The sequence below is a fragment of the Triturus cristatus genome, chromosome 6, assembly GCF_964204655.1.
Source record: "Triturus cristatus chromosome 6, aTriCri1.1, whole genome shotgun sequence".
Lineage (NCBI taxonomy): Eukaryota > Metazoa > Chordata > Amphibia > Caudata > Salamandridae > Triturus > Triturus cristatus.
The window spans coordinates 31,831,367-31,858,321 of record NC_140589.1 but is presented as its reverse complement, the minus strand read 5'-3'; the positions used below and the strand labels follow the sequence as shown (position 1 = coordinate 31,858,321).

The following is a 26,955-nucleotide window of genomic DNA, read 5'->3' as shown; positions in this document are numbered from 1 at the left end:
CCCCACGGGACCCCCACCCTTTTTAGCAGTCGGATGGCGGGCGGACAAAGTCCGCCCGCTATCCGATGTCGTAAGTAAGTATGAGTTCTTGGGGACGTTTGAAGAGTGAACTAGAAGACTAGAATTCCCTTTAATTGGTATAGGACTAGGAGCCAGAGTATTGAGTAACCAATGGCCTCATCTATCTGATTTCAACTCCGCTTTGAAAGTTTTATGGAGAAGAGCACCTGGTGCACTGTTCAACTAAAAAGTGTAAGACAGGTGGAAGGAAGAAGGACGGGCGACATTTAAAATGTTATGTACTACTGTGCTTTATTTTATAGTGCTACTCTACCATGCCACTATGTGTATAAATAATTACCTTGTCCTACTGTTTTATTAAGACTATATTTTACAATTGTCGTGTTTTTTTCTTTTTGATACACAGCTACTCCGAAAATCAACCGCAAGGAGTTGGCCGCCAAGGCACGGCGCCGGAAGCTGGAGGCAATCCAGCAGGAATACCGGCGGCTGGTGGTCCTAGCCGAGGAGGAGGAGGAGAGTGCAGCAGCAATTGAAGCCTCCTCCAGTGCCCCGGGCCCCAGCCACCGCCCTCCAGCGGTACGGCGCCACCGTCTGGCGGCTGCCCGCCGCCACCGTGCCATCTCCGGTGCCCCCCCCCACTGTGGTTGCAACTGCCGCGGCCTTAGACGCCGCGTCGCCCATTTAGAGGGCCAGATTCGTGTCCTCCTCCAGTCCCGCCCCACCAGTTAGTCCCTGTCACTGCCCCTTTTTTAATTCCTGTTTGTTTCCTCACTCGTTTGGGCGTTCTCTATTTCTATGGACAGTCGTTGGGGTTAGGGAGGGGGGTGGGTCAGCTTTTGTGGGTTTAGTTTATTTGTTAGGGTCAATTAAATATATTTTTCTATGTTACATGCAATGTTGTTAATGTTTTGTAGGTGGGGTAACTGTTTTACATCACACTGTTTCTTTGCTGGTGCATGGCCGCCCATAGCGTGTGTTTGATTTCAATAATTTGCTGACTGTATAAGACACAAACAGATAGATGCGACACACCTCACTCATTGACTGGTCCTACTATGCATTCTTTGGAGTGGTGTTTGAAACTGACATCATTGACATGTCCATTATTGATTCTGCCTCCCCCAAACTTCTCTCTTACCGGTGCTTGATGTTTATGTCCAACTGTGGCACAGCACTGGCTGCATGGTGAAGATGGTTTCCTTTTTCATACATGCCATGATTGGGGTGGTGGTGGTAGTATAGTAGTAGTATACACTGGCAGGGTAGCAGCATTTCCAAAAAAAGAAAAGGAGATAGTCAATCGCCTTTGAGAGACTGTTAGAGGAGTAGTTGAATGAAGTACATCACAGAATTTACCGAGCAACAATTATATGTTCAAATATTTGACAAAAAAAATGAATGCTGGATATTATGAGGATAGCCTACTAGACAGAGTTACAAACTATAGTTTTGTCGACTTGGCTATGCCTACAGTCTAACAGTTAGTGCTGTATATGAGGAATGACAACAAACAAATCAAATCAATGCCGGCAATTCATGCTGAGGTATATGTTCCTTTGTTAAATAAAATAACCTGTGAAATATCCTACTCATGGGTGGGCAAGCAGAAGAAGATCATCGCTCTGCATTGAAATTGAAGTAGTGTTGCTTTCACCACATCCGCCCCAGCAAGTGTGTGATTAAGTATTGGTGTACTTTTAATTTAGTTACACCTCGACAATAAGTCACACAGCCCGGGGGAAGAGGGTTAGGGTCCGTTGATTGGATGGGAAGGGGGATTTTGGGAAAGGTTTGACATAGAAAAACAGTATGCATACATAGACAAACAAACGACAATCATTGAAGACTACCATACCATATCCATTCCATATGTTAAGGTATAAAAAAGGAAATGCATGCATGATGAGACCCGGATTACATACACTTCTATTTCTTGTTCTGTTCCGGCCTTAAAACTTTAACAGATAGCAAATAGAAATTTTAAATATTGGTAGTGAAGAATCGTAAACACAGAGAAAACGTAATGATGATTGATAATAACAACTCCAAGAACACACTGTTGTAAAGAATGTATACAAGATATTAATCAAATTTTTTAAAAGAAGTGAAAAGTGGATACTGTTACTGTCTTATCCTGGTCAAAAATGTGGACTGGTTTTTTGCATCTCGGCATTCCTCTTGCTCCTCTCGTCCATCAATCTAGGGTGTGTCGCCTCACCACTCGCCACTGCCCGGCTGGAATAAAAAGGTGATTGATTGGTAAGGTAATTAATATGCATTGTAATGTTTTACAAAGTTTTGGACAAGGCCCGGCCTGTAATTTTAGATTGAAAACCAAAGGGGATATTCAGAAAGAAAGTGAAAACAAATGCACAAGTGATGGTGTAGTGCAACAAGAACACTTTCCGAGGTGGCATGCATGCATATGCATCATCTCTACTGTAGTCTGTTTCCAGCATAGACCTTCAACAGTAACAGGAGAGATCAGGCCCACAGTGCTTACCATTAGCACATCCTACGTTACCACTTTAGAGTCCTTTTTTTTTTCTCTCAAAGAGTTGGACAAACGCAAAGCACATTATCCATTCCAGACATAGCATTTTACAGTTAAAGTTAGTAAAATCAATGCACTGCAGTCATCCCACCGCTACACTCTATTCAACTTCTACACAGACATTTGGGTGTGCTGTGGTTGTGGTTCACGTGTTTACCTTTAGGCTTTTCCGTTTTATGCCACTCATGAAACATCCTCCTGACTTCATCATCAGCTCTGATACTTCTACTGACTGAAGATCGGCCTGCAGTACAAGTGTAATTTTTAGAACACAACAAGAGTAGAAATATAAATATTACTGACTTGAGTCATTCTTTATTGTGTACAGAAAGATAGATTAACACTAGTACACTTTGACATCATTCACTTTGTGCACAACAAACAACGCCAACACAAAGATCAATAGCTCAGAGTCAGGTGTCCAATGCATGCCATTAATTATCATCATTTATTACCTGTTACTTCTCATCTTAAGTTAACGGGCCGTCTCTTTCGCCATCATCATGACGGACGGTGCTGTTTAAGTCACAGTCATTTGCATTGCGCAGCAGATTGAGTGAGTGCCCTTCCTGTATTGAATTAAAAGCAATGTATCACCAAGATGCAGGAGAGAAGTACACATTTCTTGTTTGCCAGAAGAGGAAAATTAGTAATTACTAGTGTGTTCTGTAGAAAGTTGATTAGTGGCAGTGCACAATTACATCAATTCATGCGAAACACACCACAAAATCTACATCATTCAGTCTGCTATTCTGCGGCCAATGCATGGCATCAATCATTACCTGTTGCATCTCATCTCGTTAACGCTGCAGGCCGTCTCTTTCGCCATCATCATGATGGACGGTGCTGTTAAGTCACAGTCATTTGCATTGCGCAGCAGATTGAGTGAGTGCCCTTCCTGTATTGAATTAAAAGCAATGTATCACCAAGATGCAGGAGAGAAGTACACATTTCTTGTTTGCCAGAAGAGGAAAATTAGTAATTACTAGTGTGTTCTGTAGAAAGTTGATTAGTGGCAGTGCACAATTACATCAATTCATGCGAAACACACCACAAAATCTACATCATTCAGTCTGCTATTCTGCGGCCAATGCATGGCATCAATCATTACCTGTTGCATCTCATCTCGTTAACGCTGCAGGCCGTCTCTTTCGCCATCATCATGATGGACGGTGCTGTTAAGTCACAGTCATTTGCATTGCGCAGCAGATTGAGTGAGTGCCCTTCCTGTATTGAATTAAAAGCAATGTATCACCAAGATGCAGGAGAGAAGTACACATTTCTTGTTTGCCAGAAGAGGAAAATTAGTAATTACTAGTGTGTTCTGTAGAAAGTTGATTAGTGGCAGTGCACAATTACATCAATTCATTCATGCGCAACACACACAACAAAATCTACATCACTCAGTCTGCTTTTCTGCGGACAATGCATGGCATCAATCATTACCTGTTGCATCTTATTTTCAGTTAATGGCCAGTCTCTCTCGGCTCTGAAGGAGGATAGCTATAGAAGTCATCAGATTCATGGTCCACTTGTTTTGGAAGGACGAGGAAAGTTTGAATTTGTTGTTACCATCATCCAATCATCATTCATGAGGGAAATGGAATTGACCAGGAGATGCAGTATGATCGAGCGGAGGAGCTGGATTCTGAGGACTGTAGTGTCAAATGGCAGACACCTGAAACTTGTATCTTAAATTAGAAGATTAGAAGACGGTGATAATGCATTGGTTGCGATTCACAAGTTTATAACCGGAACAACAGACACAAACAAAGGGGGAAAAAAGGGAGGAAGACAGTAAGTGCGAGCCTAATTGTCAGGGAAGTATAGCTCGTCCTCAAACTCTGGGGGATCTTCCAGTAGTAGGTAATCATCTGACACAATACTACCGTCACCTGAGCCGCTGTCCTCATCTTCCTCTGTTGATTCATGCATTGTGTAATTCGGTGGTATGAAGTGCTGATTCATTTTGATCATTGTTAACCTCTCCACGTTTTTGGGAGATAGACTGGTCCTTCTCAAGGTTACAATGGAACCAGCAGCACTGAAAACACGTTCGGAAGAGACACTTGCGACAGGGCAAGCCAGATAGCTTATCGCCAGCCTGCTGAGCTGTGGCCATTCAGACCTTTTCCTATACCAATACTGCACTGGGTTTTGATCAACGTACACCTCTGTTGGATCGTCCAGATAGGCCTGGACCATCCGCTCAATGTTCAGGGTTGCTGCTGGTAAGCTTTTGTGCTGTTTTTTCTGTGCATCAGCACTGTGCTTACGGCCCATCTTTACATACCAATCTGATAATGATTGTACTCGGCCGAATGATCCAGTTATTGTTTTTGTAGTCGATGGTGATGGTGAGTGTTGCGATTGTGAGCCAACCGCACTGCCCTCAGCCGACGAAGTTGCACTTGATTCTGCATGGCCTGCTTCAGTATCAGTACTTGTTGTGGGTTGATGTGGCGGGCTTTTAATTAGCAGCCCTTCGTTTTCAAACTTGATGGCTGCTTCAGCTATACAACTTTTGTAGCGGGCAACATCAGTGTCGGAAAAAGAACGGAATAGTCCTAATTTTGCACGTGGATCCAGAATTGTGGCACAAATGTAATGGTCTTGTGACAAAATTTTATTTTGTATCCTTACATTTTCTGATAAGCGCCTGGATAAGCTCTCCACCAAGTCATGGGCTTGCCTTCTGTCCTCTACACCTTTGTAGGATTCAGACACATTATTCAGCTCATGCTCTAGCATTTGCAACAATGGGATCGCTTGGCCCATTGTACAGTCCTCCTTGCTGACTTCACGTGTGAAGACCTCAAAAGGAGACAGCATCTCAGTCAGGCATTGAATTAGGGTCCATTGCTCCCTCTGAAGGGTCATGCCTTTAACACTAGCATCACTGCCTTTGTACCAGACATAATCATTGAGTGACCTGTGCTGTTCGTACAGACGATCAAGCATGTAATACGTTGAGTTCCAACGTGTTGCCACCTCCTGGATGAGTGCCTTGACTGGCACCCTACGCTCACGTTGGAAGATCCTCAGCTGCTTCCGAGCTTTAAAAGAATGGCTGAAATGAGTGCATATTCTTCGGCAGATGGACAGTAAATTGCTTACTATGGGTTCTTTTTTCAGAAAGTCTTGCACTATAATGTTTATGCAGTGTGCCAAACACGGAACCCTGAAATAGGAACCAAGTTCCATGGCCTTAAGTACATTACTGCCATTGTCTGTGGCAACAAAACCAATACCAAGCCCTCTGGGCTGCAGCCATTCCAAAACCTTGGTGCGAAACTCTTCTAAAATGTTTTCAGCCGTATGAGATTTCTCCATGGCGAACATGGCTACAGTTGCATGTTTCCGAGTACCTTCAAAAATCGCAGCTGTGTCAACAACACCTCGTGCAGATAGTAGATCTTTAACCCCCACAAAAGAGATCCAGTGTGCAGTGATACACATGTAATCTGTGGCTTGGCAACTGGTCCACATGTCTGTTGTCAGGTGGATATTGTGCACAGCACTCTTCTGCAAAGCTTGTCCAACCAATTCCAGCACATCATGATGTAGTGCCGGAACAGCAATTCTTGCGAAATAGGACCGGCTTGGAACTTTCCATTTCGGGCAGATGGCAGACACAAATTCAAGGAAACCCACCCCTTCCACAAATGAAAAAGGAAGAAGGTCCAGCGCTAACATTTTAGCCAGCTTCGCATTGTACAATCGTGCCGTTGGGTGGTTGCGTTGGAACTGCCCCTCCAACCTAAACATGCTGTCAATGGTAGGCTGGCTTACTTTCCTTAGTGGTGCCATTAACCCACTAAGGCTCAACGACACAGATTGTCTCATTGAGGTACTCGCCGCCGGTCGCCTTGGTGTCTCACCCACACTCTGAGTATGGCTCTTACTGCGGTGCCACTCTGATGTTACTGAGGAGGATGTGGGCGTTACCACTGCAGTGACTGCACTACTGGAGACAGGGCTAGAAATGCCTCCCTGTTCTTCACCTGCCACCACAATAATATCGCTCCCTGATTCCTGACCAACTTCAAAGGGTTTAGTTTTCCTACTTTCTTTTAACTTAAGTAGGTGATCCTCCCACACAATAGTGTGGTGTGTTCTGAGATGACTTGCTTGTCCTCCGGTACCATAGTTTGTACCAAGCTTACCACGCCGAACACCTTGCCGACAAATTGCGCATATAGCAACGTTCTCCTCCTTGGCGCTAACAGAAAAGAAGTCCCAAACTGGGGAGGAGAACTTTCTGGCACTGCTGGATGTGCCACTTTCAACACCAGATGAACTTGAGGGGGTCCTTGAAAATATGTGACCCTGTCCACCTACACTGTGACTTTTACTACCACTTCCTACTGAGGTGGTTGAGCTGGATGTAGGTCCCTGCCGGGCCTTGGAAAATATGGCAGCTGGAGGTAGTGGTGGTGTAACCTGTGTTGGTGAGATCCGTGCTGCATCCCGCTCAGTAGCAGCCTTTCTGGATAGGGTTAGAATGTCGGTCTCCAATCCCTTTGGGGCGGGAGTAATGTGCGTGATGACTGGCTCGTCTTCATCAACATCATCACCCCCCTCTTCTACATCTACCTCCATAACTCTAAGTTTTTCTGGGACCTTCCTTTTCAGAAGCAATGTCTTGTGGCGTACTTCACTCTCAGACCGAGCTGGTGGGACCCAAGTGTCATCACGATCATCAGAAGCGGGGCTTGAAGAAGAAGATGATGGACTAAGCCTCCTTTTCCTTGCTGGTGGTCTGGAAGACAATAGATGTTCTGGAACAGTGGTTTGACTTCGCTCCGCTTTGTCTGCAGGAAGCTCGATTTCCTGAAATGCCCCTACGTCAGGAGCAACAACTACTATGGTGGGCTGTTGTGGCGGCTGCTGCTGTTCTGGTTGCGGCGGCTGCTGCTGCTGGTCTGGTTGCGGCGGCTGCTGCTGCTGGTCTGGTTGCGGCGGCTGCTGCTGCTGGTCTGGTTGCGGCGGCTGCTGCTGCTGTTCTGGTTGCGGCGGCTGCTGCTGCTGTTCTGGTTGCGCCGGCTGCTGCTGCTGTTCTGGTTGCGCCGGCTGCTGCTGCTGTTCTGGTTGCGCCGGCTGCTGCTGCTGTTCTGGTTGCGCCGGCTGCTGCTGCTGTTCTGGTTGCGCCGGCTGCTGCTGCTGTTCTGGTTGCGCCGGCTGCACACTGATCTGCTGAGTTTGCGCCTGCGTTGAACTTGATTGTGTACTACTTTGCGGTAATGACATTTCTTCAACACCGCTGCCCGTTAGTAGACTGGCTACCTCTGCGACAGTAAAGCCCTTGGGCCTAGGTTGGTGGGGTTGCTGGACCGCTGTGCTGCTCCCAGCTTGGTTCCCGGACAACGCTTTGGTGCCAAAAAAAACCTTGGCCGGCACACCACCAGTCGTGGTTAATGGCACTTCCTTTTTCTGTTCCTTCTTCTCACCAGCAACTTTCTTGGTACTGGACCTGGTACCTTTCTTTGGGGCCATCTTATTCCGACGTCAGGCAGGAGGCAGATGCACAACAAGTTCTGGTCACACGTGGGCGTGATGCGCAGCAGGACTTCTGTCTGGCTGGCAGTACAACGGGTAGCCAGGTGATGCCGATGACACCTCCTACTCTGTCTTTTGTGCACCTAAAAGCAAAGAAGACAGGAGAAGAACATCAGTGAAATGTTGCATTTGTTTTTGTGGTTCAGTTACTTAGTACTGTACTAGTGCAAACAAAAGATAGTCTAGCCATTTATGAATTTTTTTTAACTAGAGCTATGTTATACTACTAGTACTGTGTACAGCCACACTACACTCTCAGGAAGGTGATGTCTAAAAATTCAACAGATCACATAGAAAACACTTGATCAATAAAGCTGTGGCTACCTGCTCTGGTAGCAGTGGATGAAAGCAGGCCTGCTGGCAGACAAGGCCAGGCAAGCTTGCAGGCCTAGGCCTCAAAATGGCCACCAGCCACATGTCCAGGCCCAACAACATCAGCAAGGCCACCCCAAAAAACACACTTCCCCAACTCAATCCAATGCCATCCATGCCCAAAATGATGTCTAAAATCAACAGAACACACAGAAAACAGTAAATTACTAAAGCTGTGGCTACCTGCTCTGGTAGCAGTGGATGAAAGCAGGCCTGTTGGCAGACAAGGCCAGGCAAGCTTGCAGGCCTAGGCCTCAAAATGGCCACCAGCCACATGGCGAGCCCCAACAGCATCAGCAAGGCCACCCCAAAAAACACACTTCCCCAACTCAATCCAATGCCATCCATGCCCAAAATGATGTCTAAAATCAACAGAACACACAGAAAACAGTAGATTACTAAAGCTGTGGCTACCTGCTCTGGTAGCAGTGGATGAAAGCAGGCCTGTTGGCAGACAAGGCCAGGCAAGCTTGCAGGCCTAGGCCTCAAAATGGCCACCAGCCACATGGAGAGCCCCAACAGCATCAGCAAGGCCACCCCAAAATACACACTTCCCCAACTCAATCCAATGCCATCCATGCCCAAAATGATGTCTAAAATCAACAGAACACACAGAAAACAGTAGATTACTAAAGCTGTGGCTACCTGCTCTGGTAGTAGTGGATGAAAGCAGGCCTGCTGGCAGACAAGGCCAGGCAAGCTTGCAGGCCTAGGCCTCAAAATGGCCACCAGCCACATGGCGAGCCCCAACAGCATCAGCAAGGCCACCCCAAAATACACACTTCCCCAACTCAATCCAATGGCATCCATGCCCAAAATGATGTCTAAAATCAACAGAACACACAGAAAACAGTAGATTACTAAAGCTGTGGCTACCTGCTCTGGTAGCAGTGGATGAAAGCAGGCCTGCTGGCAGACAAGGCCAGGCAAGCTTGCAGGCCTAGGCCTCAAAATGGCCACCAGCCACATGGCGAGCCCCAACAACATCAGCAAGGCCACCCCAAAATACACACTTCCCCAACTCAATCCAATGCCATCCATGCCCAAAATGATGTCTAAAATCAACAGAACACACAGAAAACAGTAGATTACTAAAGCTGTGGCTACCTGCTCTGGTAGCAGTGGATGAAAGCAGGCCTGCTGGCAGACAAGGCCAGGCAAGCTTGCAGGCCTAGGCCTCAAAATGGCCACCAGCCACATGGCGAGCCCCAACAACATCAGCAAGGCCACCCCAAAATACACACTTCCCCAACTCAATCCAATGCCATCCATGCCCAAAATGATGTCTAAAATCAACAGAACACACAGAAAACAGTAGATTACTAAAGCTGTGGCTACCTGCTCTGGTAGCAGTGGATGAAAGCAGGCCTGCTGGCAGACAAGGGCAGGCAAGCTTGCAGGCCTAGGCCTCAAAATGGCCACCAGCCACATGGCGAGCCCCAACAACATCAGCAAGGCCACCCCAAAATACACACTTCCCCAACTCAATCCAATGGCATCCATGCCCAAAATGATGTCTAAAATCAACAGAACACACAGAAAACAGTAGATTACTAAAGCTGTGGCTACCTGCTCTGGTAGCAGTGGATGAAAGCAGGCCTGCTGGCAGACAAGGCCAGGCAAGCTTGCAGGCCTAGGCCTCAAAATGGCCACCAGCCACATGGAGAGCCCCAACAACATCAGCAAGGCCACCCCAAAATACACACTTCCCCAACTCAATCCAATGGCATCCATGCCCAAAATGATGTCTAAAATCAACAGAACACACAGAAAACAGTAGATTACTAAAGCTGTGGCTACCTGCTCTGGTAGCAGTGGATGAAAGCAGGCCTGCTGGCAGACAAGGCCAGGCAAGCTTGCAGGCCTAGGCCTCAAAATGGCCACCAGCCACATGGCGAGCCCCAACAACATCAGCAAGGCCACCCCAAAATACACACTTCCCCAACTCAATCCAATGGCATCCATGCCCAAAATGATGTCTAAAATCAACAGAACACACAGAAAACAGTAGATTACTAAAGCTGTGGCTACCTGCTCTGGTAGCAGTGGATGAAAGCAGGCCTGCTGGCAGACAAGGCCAGGCAAGCTTGCAGGCCTAGGCCTCAAAATGGCCACCAGCCACATGGCGAGCCCCAACAACATCAGCAAGGCCACCCCAAAATACACACTTCCCCAACTCAATCCAATGGCATCCATGCCCAAAATGATGTCTAAAATCAACAGAACACACAGAAAACAGTAGAGTACTAAAGCTGTGGCTACCTGCTCTGGTAGCAGTGGATGAAAGCAGGCCTGCTGGCAGACAAGGCCAGGCAAGCTTGCAGGCCTAGGCCTCAAAATGGCCACCAGCCACATGGCGAGCCCCAACAACATCAGCAAGGCCACCCCAAAATACACACTTCCCCAACTCAATCCAATGCCATCCATGCCCAAAATGATGTCTAAAATCAACAGAACACACAGAAAACAGTAGATTACTAAAGCTGTGGCTACCTGCTCTGGTAGCAGTGGATGAAAGCAGGCCTGCTGGCAGACAAGGCCAGGCAAGCTTGCAGGCCTAGGCCTCAAAATGGCCACCAGCCACATGGAGAGCCCCAACAACATCAGCAAGGCCACCCCAAAATACACACTTCCCCAACTCAATCCAATGCCATCCATGCCCTAAATGTGATTGAAAATGAAATATATTCAAAAAACAAAAGGAACAGTTGCTTCATCATGCACACACACACCCATGAGGCCATGCCCATGGCTAGCTCGGGCCTACTACTACAACCCACAAAATTAAAATAAATTAAAAAAAAAAAAAAGGAATGATGATAATTAATTATCAAAAATAAATTGTAGTTACACAACAACTGCAATGCCCACAATCAAACACAACAACCACTTACTTGTAAAATATCCTATTCCAAAAATCCTGAAATCCAATTGCAATGATGCAGCAGACAAAAAGAGAGATCTTTCCAGCTCCAAATCCAAAGGCAGAATGAGCAGGAGATGGACAAAGCACTGGGAGGAGCCTGCTGGACAGGAACAGGAAGTTGGAGAATCTGTGTCACTTCCTCCCTCTCTCCACTTTGTAAAAAAAAAATGAATCCTGGAGTCCTTGCACAAAAAAGGAAAGCCAAATGTGAATGTAAGGAGTTCTTTTCATCCAAAATCAGTATTTGCAGATGGTTTCATGCTGCTAGAGCCGATATTCCTCTCCAAATTGTAAATTTTACATTGTTGAGTTCTCCAGCTTCACATTACTTCCGCCGGCGTGTCGAAAACGATATGATCGCGTTCTCTTCTTTGTCCCTGTCGCGTTGGATATGACGTGTTCGCGGTCTCTTTCTCCTGTTCGCGTTCGATTTCATGTGCCCGCGTCCTCATTCTCTGGCTCGCGATGTAGAATGACATGTTCGAGATCTCAATCTTCTCATACTCGCGCGGTGCATGATCGCGAGAAGAAATACCTGATCGCGCGACAAATGACGTGATCGCGTGAAAAATGACTTGAATGCGGCCGCGAACTCTCGCGAGACAGCGCAAAATGGCTACCAAAATCCAACATCTCGTGGAGAACGCGACCGGGTCAAGAAAACTTGTCGGAGAACGCAGGGATTCAGGTAAGGCGATCGCGCGCGCGCGAGAATGTATTGTTTTACAGCGCGAGCAAGAAAAAAATTATCGCTAAGCTGCGGAATGCGGAAATTTTGACATTTTCGCGCTTTCCGCGGAACGCGAGAATGCCAAAATATCGCAACTTCCGCGAACGGAACGGAATTTTGGCCCAGGCCTATAATTTAACTTGCAGTTTGCAGGAAGAAGAGAAAACATTTCTAGACATGGTTGAGAGAAGAAGGTTGAACATGCATAAGAAAGCTGAGGGACATAAGATGAGTGGAACAATGTGGGATATTGAGAAAGAAAAAGAATAGAAAGATGGGACTAGTCCAACCTTGGCTATAGATACACCACAGAAAGGAAAATTATGCATTACCAGGAATAAATCCCAGTATGATTATTATTTCATAGGGACTAGTGAGTGCCATGATACATACTTTATTGCAACCGGATGGGGTTTTAGAGGAGAAGAAGATCCAGTTTTCCCGGGAGTGTATTATATTTGTGGGAACAAGGCTTATTATAGGTTGCCCGACCATTGGTATGGCACATGTCTGGTCTTTCCAAAGATTTTTCACATGGATAGAGTAGACAATGCTGAACAAACTAATCCATTAACACGCTATAAAAGAGAAACATGGACAGAAATTGTAGGAGATATTTTTGGAGCTTTGATACCAGCAGTGGGAATTTCATTAAATGCATTTGGCATTCGGAAACTGTCAACAGTGGTAGATCGTTTGTCATCAAGCACCTCTGGAGGTTTTCTTTTGGTAAATACGGAAATGGCTGCTTTACGCGCTATGGCAATGCAAAATCGACTTGCCCTTGGCATTCTATTGGCAAAAGAGGGTGGAGTCTGTGGAATGCTGAAAGTTCAACATTGTTGCACTTACATTCCAGACGAAAGCAAAGATCTAAAGATCTATATCAAAAATATTACTGATTTGCATGAAGAATTAGTACAACTGGAAGCTGAAAGTATCTGGACTAAAATGGCTAATAAGATGATTGCTATTAAGAACTTTATTGCTAAAATAGGTAGTACCATATTTGGTAAAGTATTATTTCCATTAACGTGTGTAATTGTAGCATTATTAATTCTTAGATTAGGGTGTCTGTGTTGTAGATACAGAAGAAATAAAAAGAAAATAATACGAGAAAATGTTAAAAAGAGACAAAAGAAATCAGAAAGAGATCCACAAGAAATAGAATTAGAAGAACTTAGGGAAAGTATGTATATAGAAACTAAGAAAGAAGATGAAATGGAAACAAGGGTTTGAAAAATGAACAAGAACACATTTCGAATTTCTTAAAAAGGGGAAATAAAAATTGATTTTTGCTTTTTGATTTTTGTGGTGATAAGATATCACCAAAGGCGGGATTGATGGAGCAGGGTTTTTATTATAAACCCAAATATATGTATGTCATTATTAAAAATACTACTGATTAATTAGTAACTACTAAAAGTTTGTCGTATTTGTCTAAACCAACCTTATTAACAGAAGAATTACACGTGGGATTGCAATTGCATGGCTAAAATAATAAGTGAACTAAGTTGGTGAGCAAATTGACCGAATAGATGTTGCTTATGTGATGTTTTGCGCTTCAATTAATATGCATTAATGGCTTTTGATGTCGCAAATAGCTAGATAAATACATATACATAAGGGTATTAGCAAGGGAATAACACTGTATCATCATTTCTGTGCAGTAATTATGTTTTGTGATTCCTTTGCTCTTAAGTTGACAATTGTGGCCTGCTGAAAGATGGCTACCATCTGCAGCCTGCATTCGAGTAGATGTAAAATGAAAAGAGGCTTTGCGCGGACTGCGACCCTGTCCTCACCTTGAACTGACAAGCCATGAACATGACGACAAATCTGGGACGATTGCCAATGGCCCCTGAAAACCCACATTTGTTACAAATGAATAATCCAACTAGATGAACTTTTAGTGGTCTCACAAGATGATACTTTCTCATCCAAAAGAGACATCCGTAGAAGTAACGAATTAACTATGGACATTTGACTTTTTATTCCGAATTTGAAGTTATGGGAAAATTCCTAAATGTAACCAGACGACAGCTTTTCCTGCTCAACGGATGTTTTAATGTTCTGTTTGTAACCCTTGAATGTAAAATTTTAGTATAAATATAAGTAGACTAGAGAGGTCTAGTGCCACTTCTTCCCGAACCATTGATCAGAGGTCCCGATGCTGACAGAGAGGACGGTGACTCTACATGACGGCTAGAAACTTTAACTTTTTGCTGAGTACCAGTTCTGACTTAGAAAACGACTTTTAGCCAGAATAGGTAAATATGAGAAGAAATGACTTTGCATTTAAATTTGGCTTTTCTTACAAATTAATTTTAGATAAACTATTTTTTGTTTGAATTACTGTGTCGGGTGGTTATTTTATTGTCATGATTTATTGGAAATGCATAGTGTTTGAATTGTTTTTACCAGATTTAGAGCAATCAGTTGATCGCATCAACCTCAGGGTATATGCAGATTGGTTAGGTACTGAGAATTGAGCAAGTGTTTCTCCTTATACATGGCACGGATAGAGTGGTAGGATGAATGTTGGTGTAATGGGCCCCATCAGCGTGTGATGTGTGTGTGTGCGCGTGACTGCAAGATCACTCCGTCCGTGGAAGTAGAGGGGATTCGGAAGCTCCGATCTGCACCACCAAAAACTGATCCAGCGGTAATTACCTGGTAATTTCCCTATTCAAAATCACATCACCTATGGTTTACCGCTGTAAAGGGTGAAAAATGATGGATCTTTTGATGACCGTGTTTCACCAAACAGGAGACTTTACATATATATATAAATTAAATGCAAACAATATTAGAGGCAATAATGATGCCTCTTCTTCCCGAACCATTGATCAGAGGTCCCGATGCTGACGGAGAGGACAGCGGGAGAAATCGAGGACAAATCTGGCTGTGGCGTTTTGAATGTTCTGTAGTTTCTTTGGCTGTTTCTGGGTGATACCGGCATAGAGGAATTCCAATCAGGAATAAGCCAATCTGCCATGTTTAAAGGGAGAGCACAGGCAATTTACACCTGGTTAGCAGGGGTATACTGCAGAGAGGTCTAAAGTCTGCAAATTAGGGTCCAGAAAAAGTTGAGCTTATTTCTCAGAAAAGGGTAGATTTCCTATATGCGCTTTAAATGTTGTCCACTTCTCTCTTACTGAATCTCCAGAAACCGGAGTCCCCAGCACTTAACTAGCTAAAATACTCATGAAGATTTGTTATAGCACCAAAGCTATTAGAACTTGAAAACACTCCTGCCCCCTTTTTAGCAATATTTTGTCCCCTTGATAGATCCACAAAAAACATGCTAAACCCCAGAAAACTAACCTTGCTAAATGTTTGTCAAAACTCGTTTGAGTTTATCAAAGGGCGCCCTAGTTATAAGCAAATGAACACATTTTTGCCACCCCATTTATAAATGCTCCCTTCTTGATGCATCTGCACACATCTGAAATTCCAAGAGCAGGGTAAACATGATAAGCATAGGAAAACATTTGTACACATTTTTATCAAATAATGCTAAAGCTGTGGGTGGATAGAGAAAAAACCCTTTCAGCTGTCACGATATCTCCATGAGTTAAACCTTCTCTACTGAGCAGATTTCCCCCAAACCAAGCAAAGGCACTCCACTGAGTAAACTTGTATTCTGGTGATATTTAAAAACCTCTCTGCATTCTTTCTTGTGGTTTATGATGTCATCAAAAATCCTCAATGGCAACACAGAACTGCACTGCATGGCTACCGGTTTAATACTCAGTGGGCCCGATTCACAGAACTAACTTAAGACAAAATCCTAAACTTACTACCATTTTGGTATTCACAGAAGGCACTTACTCATTTCGGTATTCACAGAAGTTAGGAGTCCTAACTTTAGGACTCCTAAATGCCTTCTGTGAATACCGAAAGTCTTAAAATTAGGATTTTTCTCAATTTAGTAGTCCTAAATTTAGATTTAGGACTACTAAATTGAGAAAAATCCTAATTTTAAGACTTTCGGTATTCACAGAAGGCATTTAGGAGTCCTAACTATACTACTACTAAACTGAGAAAAATCCTAATTTTAAGACTTTCGGTATTCACAGAAGGCATTTAGGAGTCCTAAAGTTAGGACTCCTAACTTCTGTGAATACCGAAATGAGTAAGTGCCTTCTGTGAATACCAAAATGAGTAAGTGCCTTCTGTGAATACCAAAATGGTAGTAAGTTTAGGATTTTGTCTTAAGTTAGTTCTGTGAATCGGGCCCTATATATTTTATAGAAAAACTGAAGTTAAGGGGAAGTTAAGGCTGATAGGGTTATATGTGTAACTACATCACAAAACCTAAAATGATAGGAAATTCACAAAAAAATACACTAACGTGCCATTAGCTTCCACCGCTACTGATCTCACTAAAACTTAATTCAAGCTTCCTCCATGAGGTATGGAAGGTGTAAATGAGAAGTTCAGAAGAGACTGAGTAAGCCCATTGATGAGAGTTTAAGAGTTCATTTGATGGTGCAAAGACGTAGCTGGGTGTGACATAGAATTGAAATGTTGATTACCTAAGATTTTTCTTGTGTTTGAAGGTATAAGCATGTTGTAAGAGGCCATTAGCAGTTGGTCTGTTGTTGGGTGGTGTAAACCTGGGTTTTAACAACATGCTCCTCTAATGTCAGACTGTGATATTGATGTGTGATTTGTATTGTTTTCTTAAAAGTGTTTCTTCTTTCTCAGAAATCTGAATATTTTTTTTTTATGGACTCAATTATTAAGATTGTACATCATACAATGAGTTATAGTAGAGTCACAAAATCTACAATGTTAGAAAGAAGTTATGGAGAGGGTGGAAGTTAAGTTTAAGTGAGGAAAGCTGGGTTGGGAGCTAAAGTTTTATCAGCAGCCAAATTTATGGATTTCCTTTCTTAATGGGTTTTGTGTGTAATCTCAAGCATCAAAGGCCTCTAGACACTCTCCTGACTAGACCGTGAATTGCACAAGTATTGTACTCTAGACCTGGGCCAATAAAATTAGTTTTACTCTAGGAGTTGAAGAATCCCCCTGTCTTCAAAGGCCTGACTGAGAAGAGAGCTGCAGAATAACACTAGGCAGATATCACTGTCAATACCCGGAGTGCTTGTGAATCCAATAAATAGTCCCAGTGATACTTATATATGAAATGTGGTACCAGGCCTCTTCTGCTTTAGTGTGTGAGAGTCTGGACTGTCTGTTCATGGATACCCAATCCAAGATGGTACAATACACAACACCTGCTCTTGTGCATGAAGATATGGAAATCATGTATATTCATATCTAATGTATTGGAAAGAGCATCAGAGAGAATCAACTGTAGAAGAGAAATCTATCTCTGACCCTGGCTCCTTTCTCTTTCAGTGGGACCTGGTGTGTGAGTGGAAATGGCTCAATCAGGCCTCAGCCACCTTCTTCTTCATCGGGGTCACGGTGGGATCCATTTTGATTGGTGACCTGTCTGATAGGTACAGTATCATGTATCCATTCTTCGTTTAATGAGTATGCATGTTTCTGCATGTGGTTGAATACTTGCTCATGACTGTATTCTGTGTGTACTGTATGGCGGTCTCTGTTCAAGGCATTTTTGTCTTGGTTAGAAGTGTTAAAGTAGACAATATCTTCCCACAGGGTGGACCAGGGCTGATGGTGGTTTACAGAATGTAATCAATGACGGGACAGTTGTCCCACCGTTTCACTGCTAACCTTTCACCATGCTTTTGATGTTCCAGGTGCACTAAATTGATGGTTTGTTGATTCAGATTCCATTCTCCAGGTTCTTGGGGTGATTCAGGCTTAAGAAGCATTCAAGATGGTGGAAGAGAAGCAGCATCATGTGTTGAGCTGCAGGGCCATTTAATAACTGAGGGCTCCTGCACCACCACTAAAATAGTAAGGAAGGGGAATTCCTATCCCTAGGTGATCAGGGATATCCAACTTAAAAGATATTGTGTTGGCACCATCTGAGGGTAGCTAATAAGGCCATCTGCAGTGGAGACCTTAGAGGCCCACTAATGCTGAGTTCAGGTGACTCCCTTCCTCAGACACTGAGGTCTGTGGACTCACAGAGTCAGAACCAGTGCCAGAGGAAGGCAGACAGGGCCGCAGATCCAGCAGCACAAGGTGGATCAAAACAGTGACACTTGGCAGAGGAGAAATGCTTTCTCCAGTGCCCAGATTAATGTCAAGGGGTTTTATCTTCTAGGTATGACAAGTGGACCACCCACAAAGGAGCAGCATCCAACACCAATGTGGGCAAGACAGAAACCAGACACTGTTAAAGTGTTTAACGTTTGTCAAAGAAATAAATATTATGGTCAAGAAAATAAAGGTAATACATGTACAAATGATCAAAATTGGCAGCGTACCCTCCCAGTAGATGGCAAGGCACTCTTTAAAGTACACGCTAAGAAATGAGCCATTAGCTGTGTGCCTGCACAACTAATGGGTCTGCATTTGTCCTTCACTGGGAACCGAACACCCCACTGTAGTGCTTAGCACTCACAGGTTAGTGAAGCAGAGCAGTCCAAGGCGTACTCAAGGGAGGTGGTGTGGGCTAGTAATCACCATTCACAGATGTGCAGTAATAACACTCAATGAATAATTGCCCGGACTGTGCTTTTTCTATCAAAAAAGGAAAAATACATATATTACACACGCACTACTCAATACTAGGCAGCAATTTACAAATATACACAGGCTGATGGAAATACTTTTTGATTACATTGTGCAAACATTCTCGCCCTTCCCCATAGGGGTGGTCGAGTATCTTGACTCACATGCCTAAACATTAATGTGCCCCTGAGTGCAAGGGTTTAACATAACTTGGAGTGAGAACACTTAATATTGACACCAAAGTCAGTGGCAATCAACCTCATTATTTCAACAAGCATTTAATCGTAGGAATAAATGAAATAATTACATATAACCATGACTGAGGGCACTTAATGCTGTCAATAAAGCATGCAAACATCTATCAAGAGTGCTGGTAGTCTCATTACTTAAATAAAGCATTAGCAAAAGTAAATGTCTAAGCATGACTGGGAGAGCTGTGCACTCATCATAGCTGTTACATCAATAATGCAATTTAATCACAGACCTTAAAGGGCAACACATTTATAATTACATCACCTTGCAACTATTATCATTCCCCCCTAGAGTGTGTTTGCAATGTCACTTTTATACACATTCAACATAAAATACTGCAGGATAAATACAATCCCTAAAGGACATCTCTGTTGTAATTACACCAAGGTACAAATACCACCTTTCACCCCTAAAGAATGCTTCTCAATCTCAATATCAACACTCAAATTGTAACATGTTAGGTCCCAAACACTGCAGCATTCCCAGTTGTAGAACAAATGTTCTATCCTGAGGAATACTTGAACAACCAAGGCAATCAGGGGAGGTGGGAGTTATTAATGCAGAGTCCCACCCAACTTAGGGTGGGGACTACGGAATTATTTTGGGGGATTCTGAGCTGCTCCTGCAGCTCTTCCCAAATGTTTGTGCCATTTTTGTGGTGACCCTGCTCTCCTGGGGTCACCGCAAAGCCAAAACAAGTGTGTCCAATGACAAAATATGGCCAGTCCCCGTAGGGCGTTATGGACTGATCCTTGTACTTTAGGAGCATTTTAGAGCAATGGCTCTCCTGCTGCTCCGGGGGGAGCTTCTTCAATATTTCTTTCAGCAGCCTTGCACCATTTTTTCCTATTCTTGGGTTTCCTGGTCCCACACCACGTATATCTTGTAATATTGCAAAGGGGCTTCCCCAGCAGCTCTTGCTAGCTCCCCACAACACCAGCATACTCGCTGGCTGCTGTGAGAGCTGGCTGTTCACTCTGGTCTGCCCACTCCTGAAGGCAGATGTGTGCTAGACTTCCGGCCTTGCTGGTCATGCGGGCGAGGGTGGTCGCACTCCACCTTCTTTGCTCTGGTCCCAGGGACAGTGTCTTTAGCCCCCTCTCACCTTTGCGAGGGAGCATGACAGTGTTCCCTCGTTCACGACTCTTTTTGGGGCTCGAGGCTGGGGTCCTTGACCCCTTTCCTACACTTGCCATGGAGTGCACTGGTGCCCCCTCACCATTATTCTTCCCCAGGTCCAAGGATGGGGTCTTGGTCCCCTTCTCTTCCTTTATGGGGAGTGAAACAACGTTCCCTCATGGCTACACAGGACCCACGGGCGGGCTCCTGGTTCCCCTCCCACTTATCGCGTGGCAAGGGCAATGGCACTTCCCTGCAGGCTTTCTTCTTGGGGGTAGCCTCTGGGCACGCGCCCACCATGGAGAAAGAAATTTAGTACCGCAGCGGAGCCCCACACAATTTGCTGTCAAAACCGGACAAAAGTAGTTCAAAGGTCGGTGAACTCCACTGAACATAACTCAGGCCCTTTGGGCCGATTTGGATGGTCTTTGCCTCTTTTTGCTCCTGGTGGTGAGTCCTAGCCACCTGAAGCACTGTGTTCCAGCTTTCTTGCCTCCAAGGGTAACAAACATTGCTAGGAGCTTGTTTCACTAGCTTCCTGTACCAGCCTTTCACTTTGCTCTTATGGGCCTTCCTTCCCCTTGCGCAGAAGCCCAGTCTTTCCACCAATGGGTCCTCAGGGGTTTTAAGAGGACCCCTGGTCCTGGGCAAGTGTCCCATTGGCCCTGGGGTTCGTCAGAGGAAGAGACCTTAGTCCATGGGACAATCAAGGGTTTTCCTCCTTCTGATTGTCCATGACATCAGCCTCCATTTCCAGTGTCCAGCAGAAAAACACATCCAATCGCGCTCTCTCCCCTGCACGGGACCATTTAAGTGAGGGAGGGAGTGTCCAGCATGGCTGTGCGTCTGGCTTATCCTTATTACCACATCGCTTCACCTCCCCTAACCCAATATCCTTGCACAGCCTTCTGGGATAGCTTAAAATGGCTTCACACAGGAGTCACTTGCCACATGTGCTCTGGGAGGACTCAGCTCCACATCTTGCTGACATCTCTGCCAGGGCCTTTTCCCCAGCATATCTTCAAAGGAGCCCCCTCGGTTTGGCTCTAGAGGTCTGGACTCCCTCCTTTGTGGAGAGGCCTGGGGCAGGCTCTCTACCTGGCACAGGATGACAGCTGGCTGCTTGATGCAGAGTAGTTTACCCAATCTCTTCTTCCTTCAGAGTTGACTTAGGTACTGTTAATTTCTTCCTTTGATGGGCTGAGCTTTTTTTGCTTGAGAGAAAAGTAATTAACCCAGCCCAGTAGGATCACAAAAGGCCTGGACTCTGATCCTAGTCAGAGAAATATGACATTCGTAGGTTACCCATAAGCTGTACAAATCTGCCTTGTGACTTCAGAGTATTGCTCTTTTCATGAGGAGTACAGTGTATATTGGTGCAACGCTGAAGTATGTGGACCCCGGGGAACTGGAGCTATGCCCTAAGGCAGCCTTTCCCATAGGAGTATAATGGAGAGTCACTACAGTCAAGACAGTAAAGCACACAGAGTTTCCCTACATGTGTACACCCACATTATAAGGTCTATCCCAGGTCACCAACCAACTCTGCATAGTCCCTTCTGTGCTAAGCTGCCTACGTGCAGTTCCTGGGCTGTTCACAACAGGAGTCTCCCAAATGCAGCACTCACACATGTGCCCACGTGTTCATGTGTAGATAGCCAAGAGCTTCTTATCCTTTGTGCATCACAGTGGCCTTATATTAAAAGGTGGACACTGATGGTAAACATGTGCAGTCCATTTTACCATGAGGTTTACGTGGGTGAGTCACAGGATATGAGGCTCCCCCACAGTAAAAGGCAAGAACCACTGTGATCAAAAAGTGAAAAATCAAGGCACAATAAATAGTCAGAACCACCTTCTCACAGTACATATATGTTGAAAACCTTTTTTTTTTGTCTTGCACTATTTACTTTAGCACCAACATTTTGTGCAAAATAGGCAATTTTCCAAAAGGCCCACAACAAACATACTTACTCATATTTCAATGTCTGTCAGCTACTCAGAAAAGCAAAACCTATCTTTGTTTATGTTGTTTAGGTGCTTTGCTGTTATTTCAAGAAGCAGATAGCTAGTAGCAGCCAGAATCAGTATATCGTGTGTGGGACTTTGACACAAACTGTTGTGGTGTGAGTGCTTTCTTTGGAATGCCTGAAGATTTGATCTTCACGACAGTCTCTCACTCAATTCTTAAATATCGTTATCAATATTATTATGAGAAAGATGAGCCTTGTGATTTGTGATGTAAGGTGTGACCAAAAGGGTCATGGGATGCAAACTCAACAAAACTACTAAATCCGATTTAACAAGATGCGCAGGGCCCAGTGCAAATCACTGTGTTGTGTTACTCTGCCCCAGGGCGTTCCATGTGTGGAGCATGGGTCTTCTCACGCATCCACCAATTCCACCCATGTCTTTTGCCAGATTCTCAGATTTACCATTACTGTGTCAAAATGCTACGCCTCCCTAGGTGAGCTGCAACAAGGAAAAATATCTTTATTTCTCCTTTTGTTTTCCTCTTTCTTTGTGTCTGCATTCAGCACACATTAAAAGAGGAAAATGCCTCTGAGAATTATTTGTGTGTAGGAAGGTGTCCCTTTCATCACAAATCACAAGAAAAGGATATGAATGTGCTGTATAATGTTAAATACAGCACATTCCTGCTTTTTCACGCAGTGCAGGAAGGTGGCGTGCTCCACTGTGTGAAATATTGATAAATACGGCTCAAAGTGTGTGAATTCTCTTACACATTTGTCTAAGGCTATGGTAATGAAAACACAAATGAATGTATGCTTTGAAGGGGCACAAATGCAGACAAAAGGCAAGCCACATGACAAAAATGGCCTTGGGAAGTGGAGGATATTTTGGCAGCACCAACTATATTAAACCGTTATGCTTTTTTGGAGTGATTCTGATCACAAAAACCACATGGCAACAAAACATTAACACACAGCACCTACACACTATTTATGCAGCAAAACTGCAGATTCTTTTTTTTATTGATCAGGTCTCAGACGTTCTTTAAAAATCTTGTCATTAAGCTCCAGTTTCCCTTTGTGTGTGAAACAAATGCAAGTAATCAACAAAAATTACAAAAAAATGAAATTTCACTCATGTAGTCAGTAGGCCACTTTAGTACACGGAATCTGCTAAAAATGAAACACAAATATTGCATTATATTGTAACTGTAGTTACTTCTCGGCCAGGACAGAATTTCGATTATACTAGAGTAGTTGGAGTAATTTCGGTAATTCTGCATTTCTCTTTGATGTAGTTATCAATAATTGATTGACTACCCCTCCTTGCATAATTGAGAATAATTTGGGGGAAAAATCATACTGCAAGAGTACATTTAGCTATCACAAGAGACCGCTTGCAGTTAATATGTGTGTTCTGCTGCATTTAGCACTGTTTCTTTGCGTAAAATGTACCCTCATGTCCATTTTGGATGGAAAGGTGCATTTGGCATTAAGAAAATTGCAGTAAATGCAGAATTACTTTTCTTGTGTAATTCAAGTGTAATCTCACAGAATTCTTAGGTAATTCTGTGTGATTACACAACACAGAATAAACCAGAATTAAGCCCACCCCATGTGGAAAGCACTGATGACCTTGCCTACATAGGAATCTGGCTACACCATATAGGATATATGGTTACAAGGGTGCTGTCTTTCTTTTGCTCCAATTTGGGAATACTTTCTGTGTCATGTGTGATAACCACTGAGAGGTGGTTTGTGTTTCATTTTATGTAGAGGGCTGGATTTCGAAGTATGACAGATAGGCCACAATTTATACTGCACTATATTGTTCTGTTTATGTTTATGCTTACAGCAGGGATGGGTTGGAGGCAGAGATGGTCAGCAGATCATCTTGAATGGATTTAGCTATAATGATCCCTTTTATGATTTTCATTTTGAGATTTCAAGCAAATCGTCATAATATGTAGTTAGTTGAGATATGCAGACATGCAGTGGTGGCCTACATTAAAGTCCTCCAGTATTTGATTAATCCTTGCTTGTTCAGGTGAAGATGATTGGCTTGTATAGATGTGTCAAACTAGTGTAATTTGCATATGTGTGAGTATGGGAAATTTCAGGAAGATTATTCAAAATTCTCCTTTAATAACGGCAATGCAATACTGCCATTTTGGACACATTGCTTGCTACTTTCCTGGAAAAAACATAAGTGTGGCAAACACCAGCCACTTGAACCCTGTTTACTCGCATTGTTCCTGTGCACTTGTGCTACATTTTTTCCACCAAATTGGTGTAATTGCATAATGTCAGGAATTTTAAGAAAGAAGCTTACAATGAAATTGCCAAAATTAAGTGAGATAATGCCACATTAATAGAAATTTCAATTGAGCCTAGTGGTTTGTTGCTGTGCATTGGTACAGGACTAGATGAGAGCTATAACCCGTGGTGGTTCGCTCTTGCATGAGTATAAATGAGCCGACCAATAGAAGGTACCATTAATTCTACTAGTGAGGCCCAGGAAGGTTATGTATGAATTTAGGTTACCATGTAATACCCAAACTAGACACAGATCAGTCATTTATGGACACAGAAAGTTGTAAGAGTGTTTGCGAAAATGAGGAGAGCGTGCTGGTCAGACTGTTGTATATCTGTGGATTATAGATTGCATTGAGAAATGTTTATTGTTCAAGGTTCTATCTCAGGGTTAGAGAATAGTGTTGTTATGTTGGCAGCCATGTTTTCACCTCTCTTCTCAACTGTTAATGCTCATGAATGCTTCAAATCATGGTGTATAGGTCCAGAAGCAATAGGGTGGCCACTCTGTCATCTGTAAGGTTTGGGACATCCCCAATAGATACATGGGGGGTGCCTCTACCCAGTCTGAATACAGATTGTTGGCCTGACATTATCTTTTTCCTCAGTAATCAAAAAAAACTGGGCGTTCTTTCAAACATTTTATCTAGGTATGGCCAATTGATATTGGTTTGCTGGTTTCAATGGGTTAAGTTTCTCCTTCTTGAGCTGTAGTCTGATGTTCAAGGTTCTTTAACTCAGGTGGGAAAGCACCAGACTCCAAGTACTTGTTGAGTAGGCTTCAGGTAACCACCCCTGTGCAGGTTGTATAAAGGATATCTTTAAAGATTTTTAGACGTGCTGAGTCTGAAGAGATCGCAATTGTCTGGCTGCGATGAAAATGCTGTGAACTTAGTTTTCTTGTACAGCATATGAGTCATGTATAGGGGGAGTGTTAGATATGTTATCATTAGGTAATATTCTTTCTTTTCAATCTTTCAGATCAATTCCATGGAGATTTTGTCACAAAAGGTCTCCAATAGTTGGGTTTAATCATTTTAGAACTCTGGATTGTGGAATTCTGGTAGAATCTGGAGAAGTGCACTATATGGGTAATCCTCTTCAATTATCTGCACAGTAATGTTTATTGATGTGGTTCATATGGCTGTTTGTAGGCTCTGTTATACTGGCATAATATGAAGTTGTCTTTGTTGTCCCTTAATGCCCTCCGCTTGCATTGTAGAATGCTAAGTTGTATTCCCATTCTTTTTATCTTTTCATTAATCTATGTGGTTCTCTTGTTGTTGTTAACCATGGATATGGTCATTATCAGTGCCTGGTAGGCCTGTTCAGTGGAGAAGGCACTGCATGTCTTAATGTCATATATTTATTTTGGTTCTTTTGTGCTGGGATTTGAGTGTTTTGAGGTCTATTTTGTCAAATGTTGGTATGTGCATTTACCATTGGTGGGTCTAGTAGTTTCTGAAGTGTTGTTATTGATGGCTATGCTGAACCTAAAGTTAACAACTTTGTGGTCACTCAAGACTACTGGGGTATTGTGGTCACTGTTACATGTCCCACGCGGGACTGATATGAAATTCAGTGTGTGTTTCGTGCAATGAGTTAGGCCCAAAACATTTTGTTGGAGACCTTATCGTTAGATGCAATTGCGTATTTTTTCTTTTCAAAATAGATGTTGAAGTCTCCTAGAATGTACAGGTTTGGGTGGTAAAACAAAGTCTTGGTCACTGTTTCTAGTGAGAAATCTTGAAAGTTTGCTTTGCTAGGTGGTTATGAATTGTAATGTTACTGTCCATTTCAAAAGTGCACATTCACCAGACAGTCTCTTGGTGCTAGGTATCTGATCGGCCGTCCTCCCCACTTATTGGCAAACCTGTCCAAAAAGCCCTGTCTTCAGGAGTTTTCTAAATCTAGTAAGATCAGAAGTGGTCCTGAGGTCCAGGGGCAAGCTATTCCATGCTCGAGGGGCGATGATGGCGAACCTACGCCCTCCAGTCCTTTGTTTTTTTACATGAGGGGATCACCAGATAGTGAAGGTGGCTCGATCTCAGTGCTCTAGTGGGGCAGTATTTTATAATCCGAGATTTCACAAATGCAGGGCAATTCAATAGATGGCCTTGAAGACCATACAAGATGCTTTAATCATTGTCCTCTGTGAGACTGGTAACCAATGAAGGTCCATAGTCACCTGGGAGATGTGGCCATGTTTGGGCAGATTGTATATCAGCTGGAAGGCCTAAGTTTGGATTAGCTGGAGCCTATGCAAAAGAAATTTGGAAAGATACCGGTAGAGCGAGTTAGCGTAATCAATTCTGGACATAACTAAAGCTATAATTACTTGGGACAAGGCCTCCCTAGTGAGAGTTTTTTTATGCATCAGAGCTGGCAGAAGCTAGCTGAGGTCACTGCGCTTACCTGCTGCTTAAAGGATAGCTCCTCATCGATAATTACTCCCAAGCTTTTTACCGCTTTTGAGCGTGGTGGGGACCCATCTTGCTAGTGTGATGATTAT

At 43.7% G+C, this 26,955-nt stretch overlaps 1 protein-coding gene across 2 annotated transcripts in view; it reads left to right on the top strand.

Annotated features, from left to right (window-relative positions):
- LOC146813693 (solute carrier family 22 member 7-like) overlaps positions 1–26,955 on the top strand; it is a 333,280-nt gene that overhangs the window by 89,951 nt on the left and 216,374 nt on the right. For both annotated transcript variants that reach the window (XM_085610181.1, XM_085610182.1), the window contains exon 3: positions 17,536–17,639. In XM_085610181.1, coding sequence (XP_085466307.1) covers positions 17,536–17,639 — 104 coding nt within the window. The remainder of the gene's footprint in view (positions 1–17,535; positions 17,640–26,955) is intronic.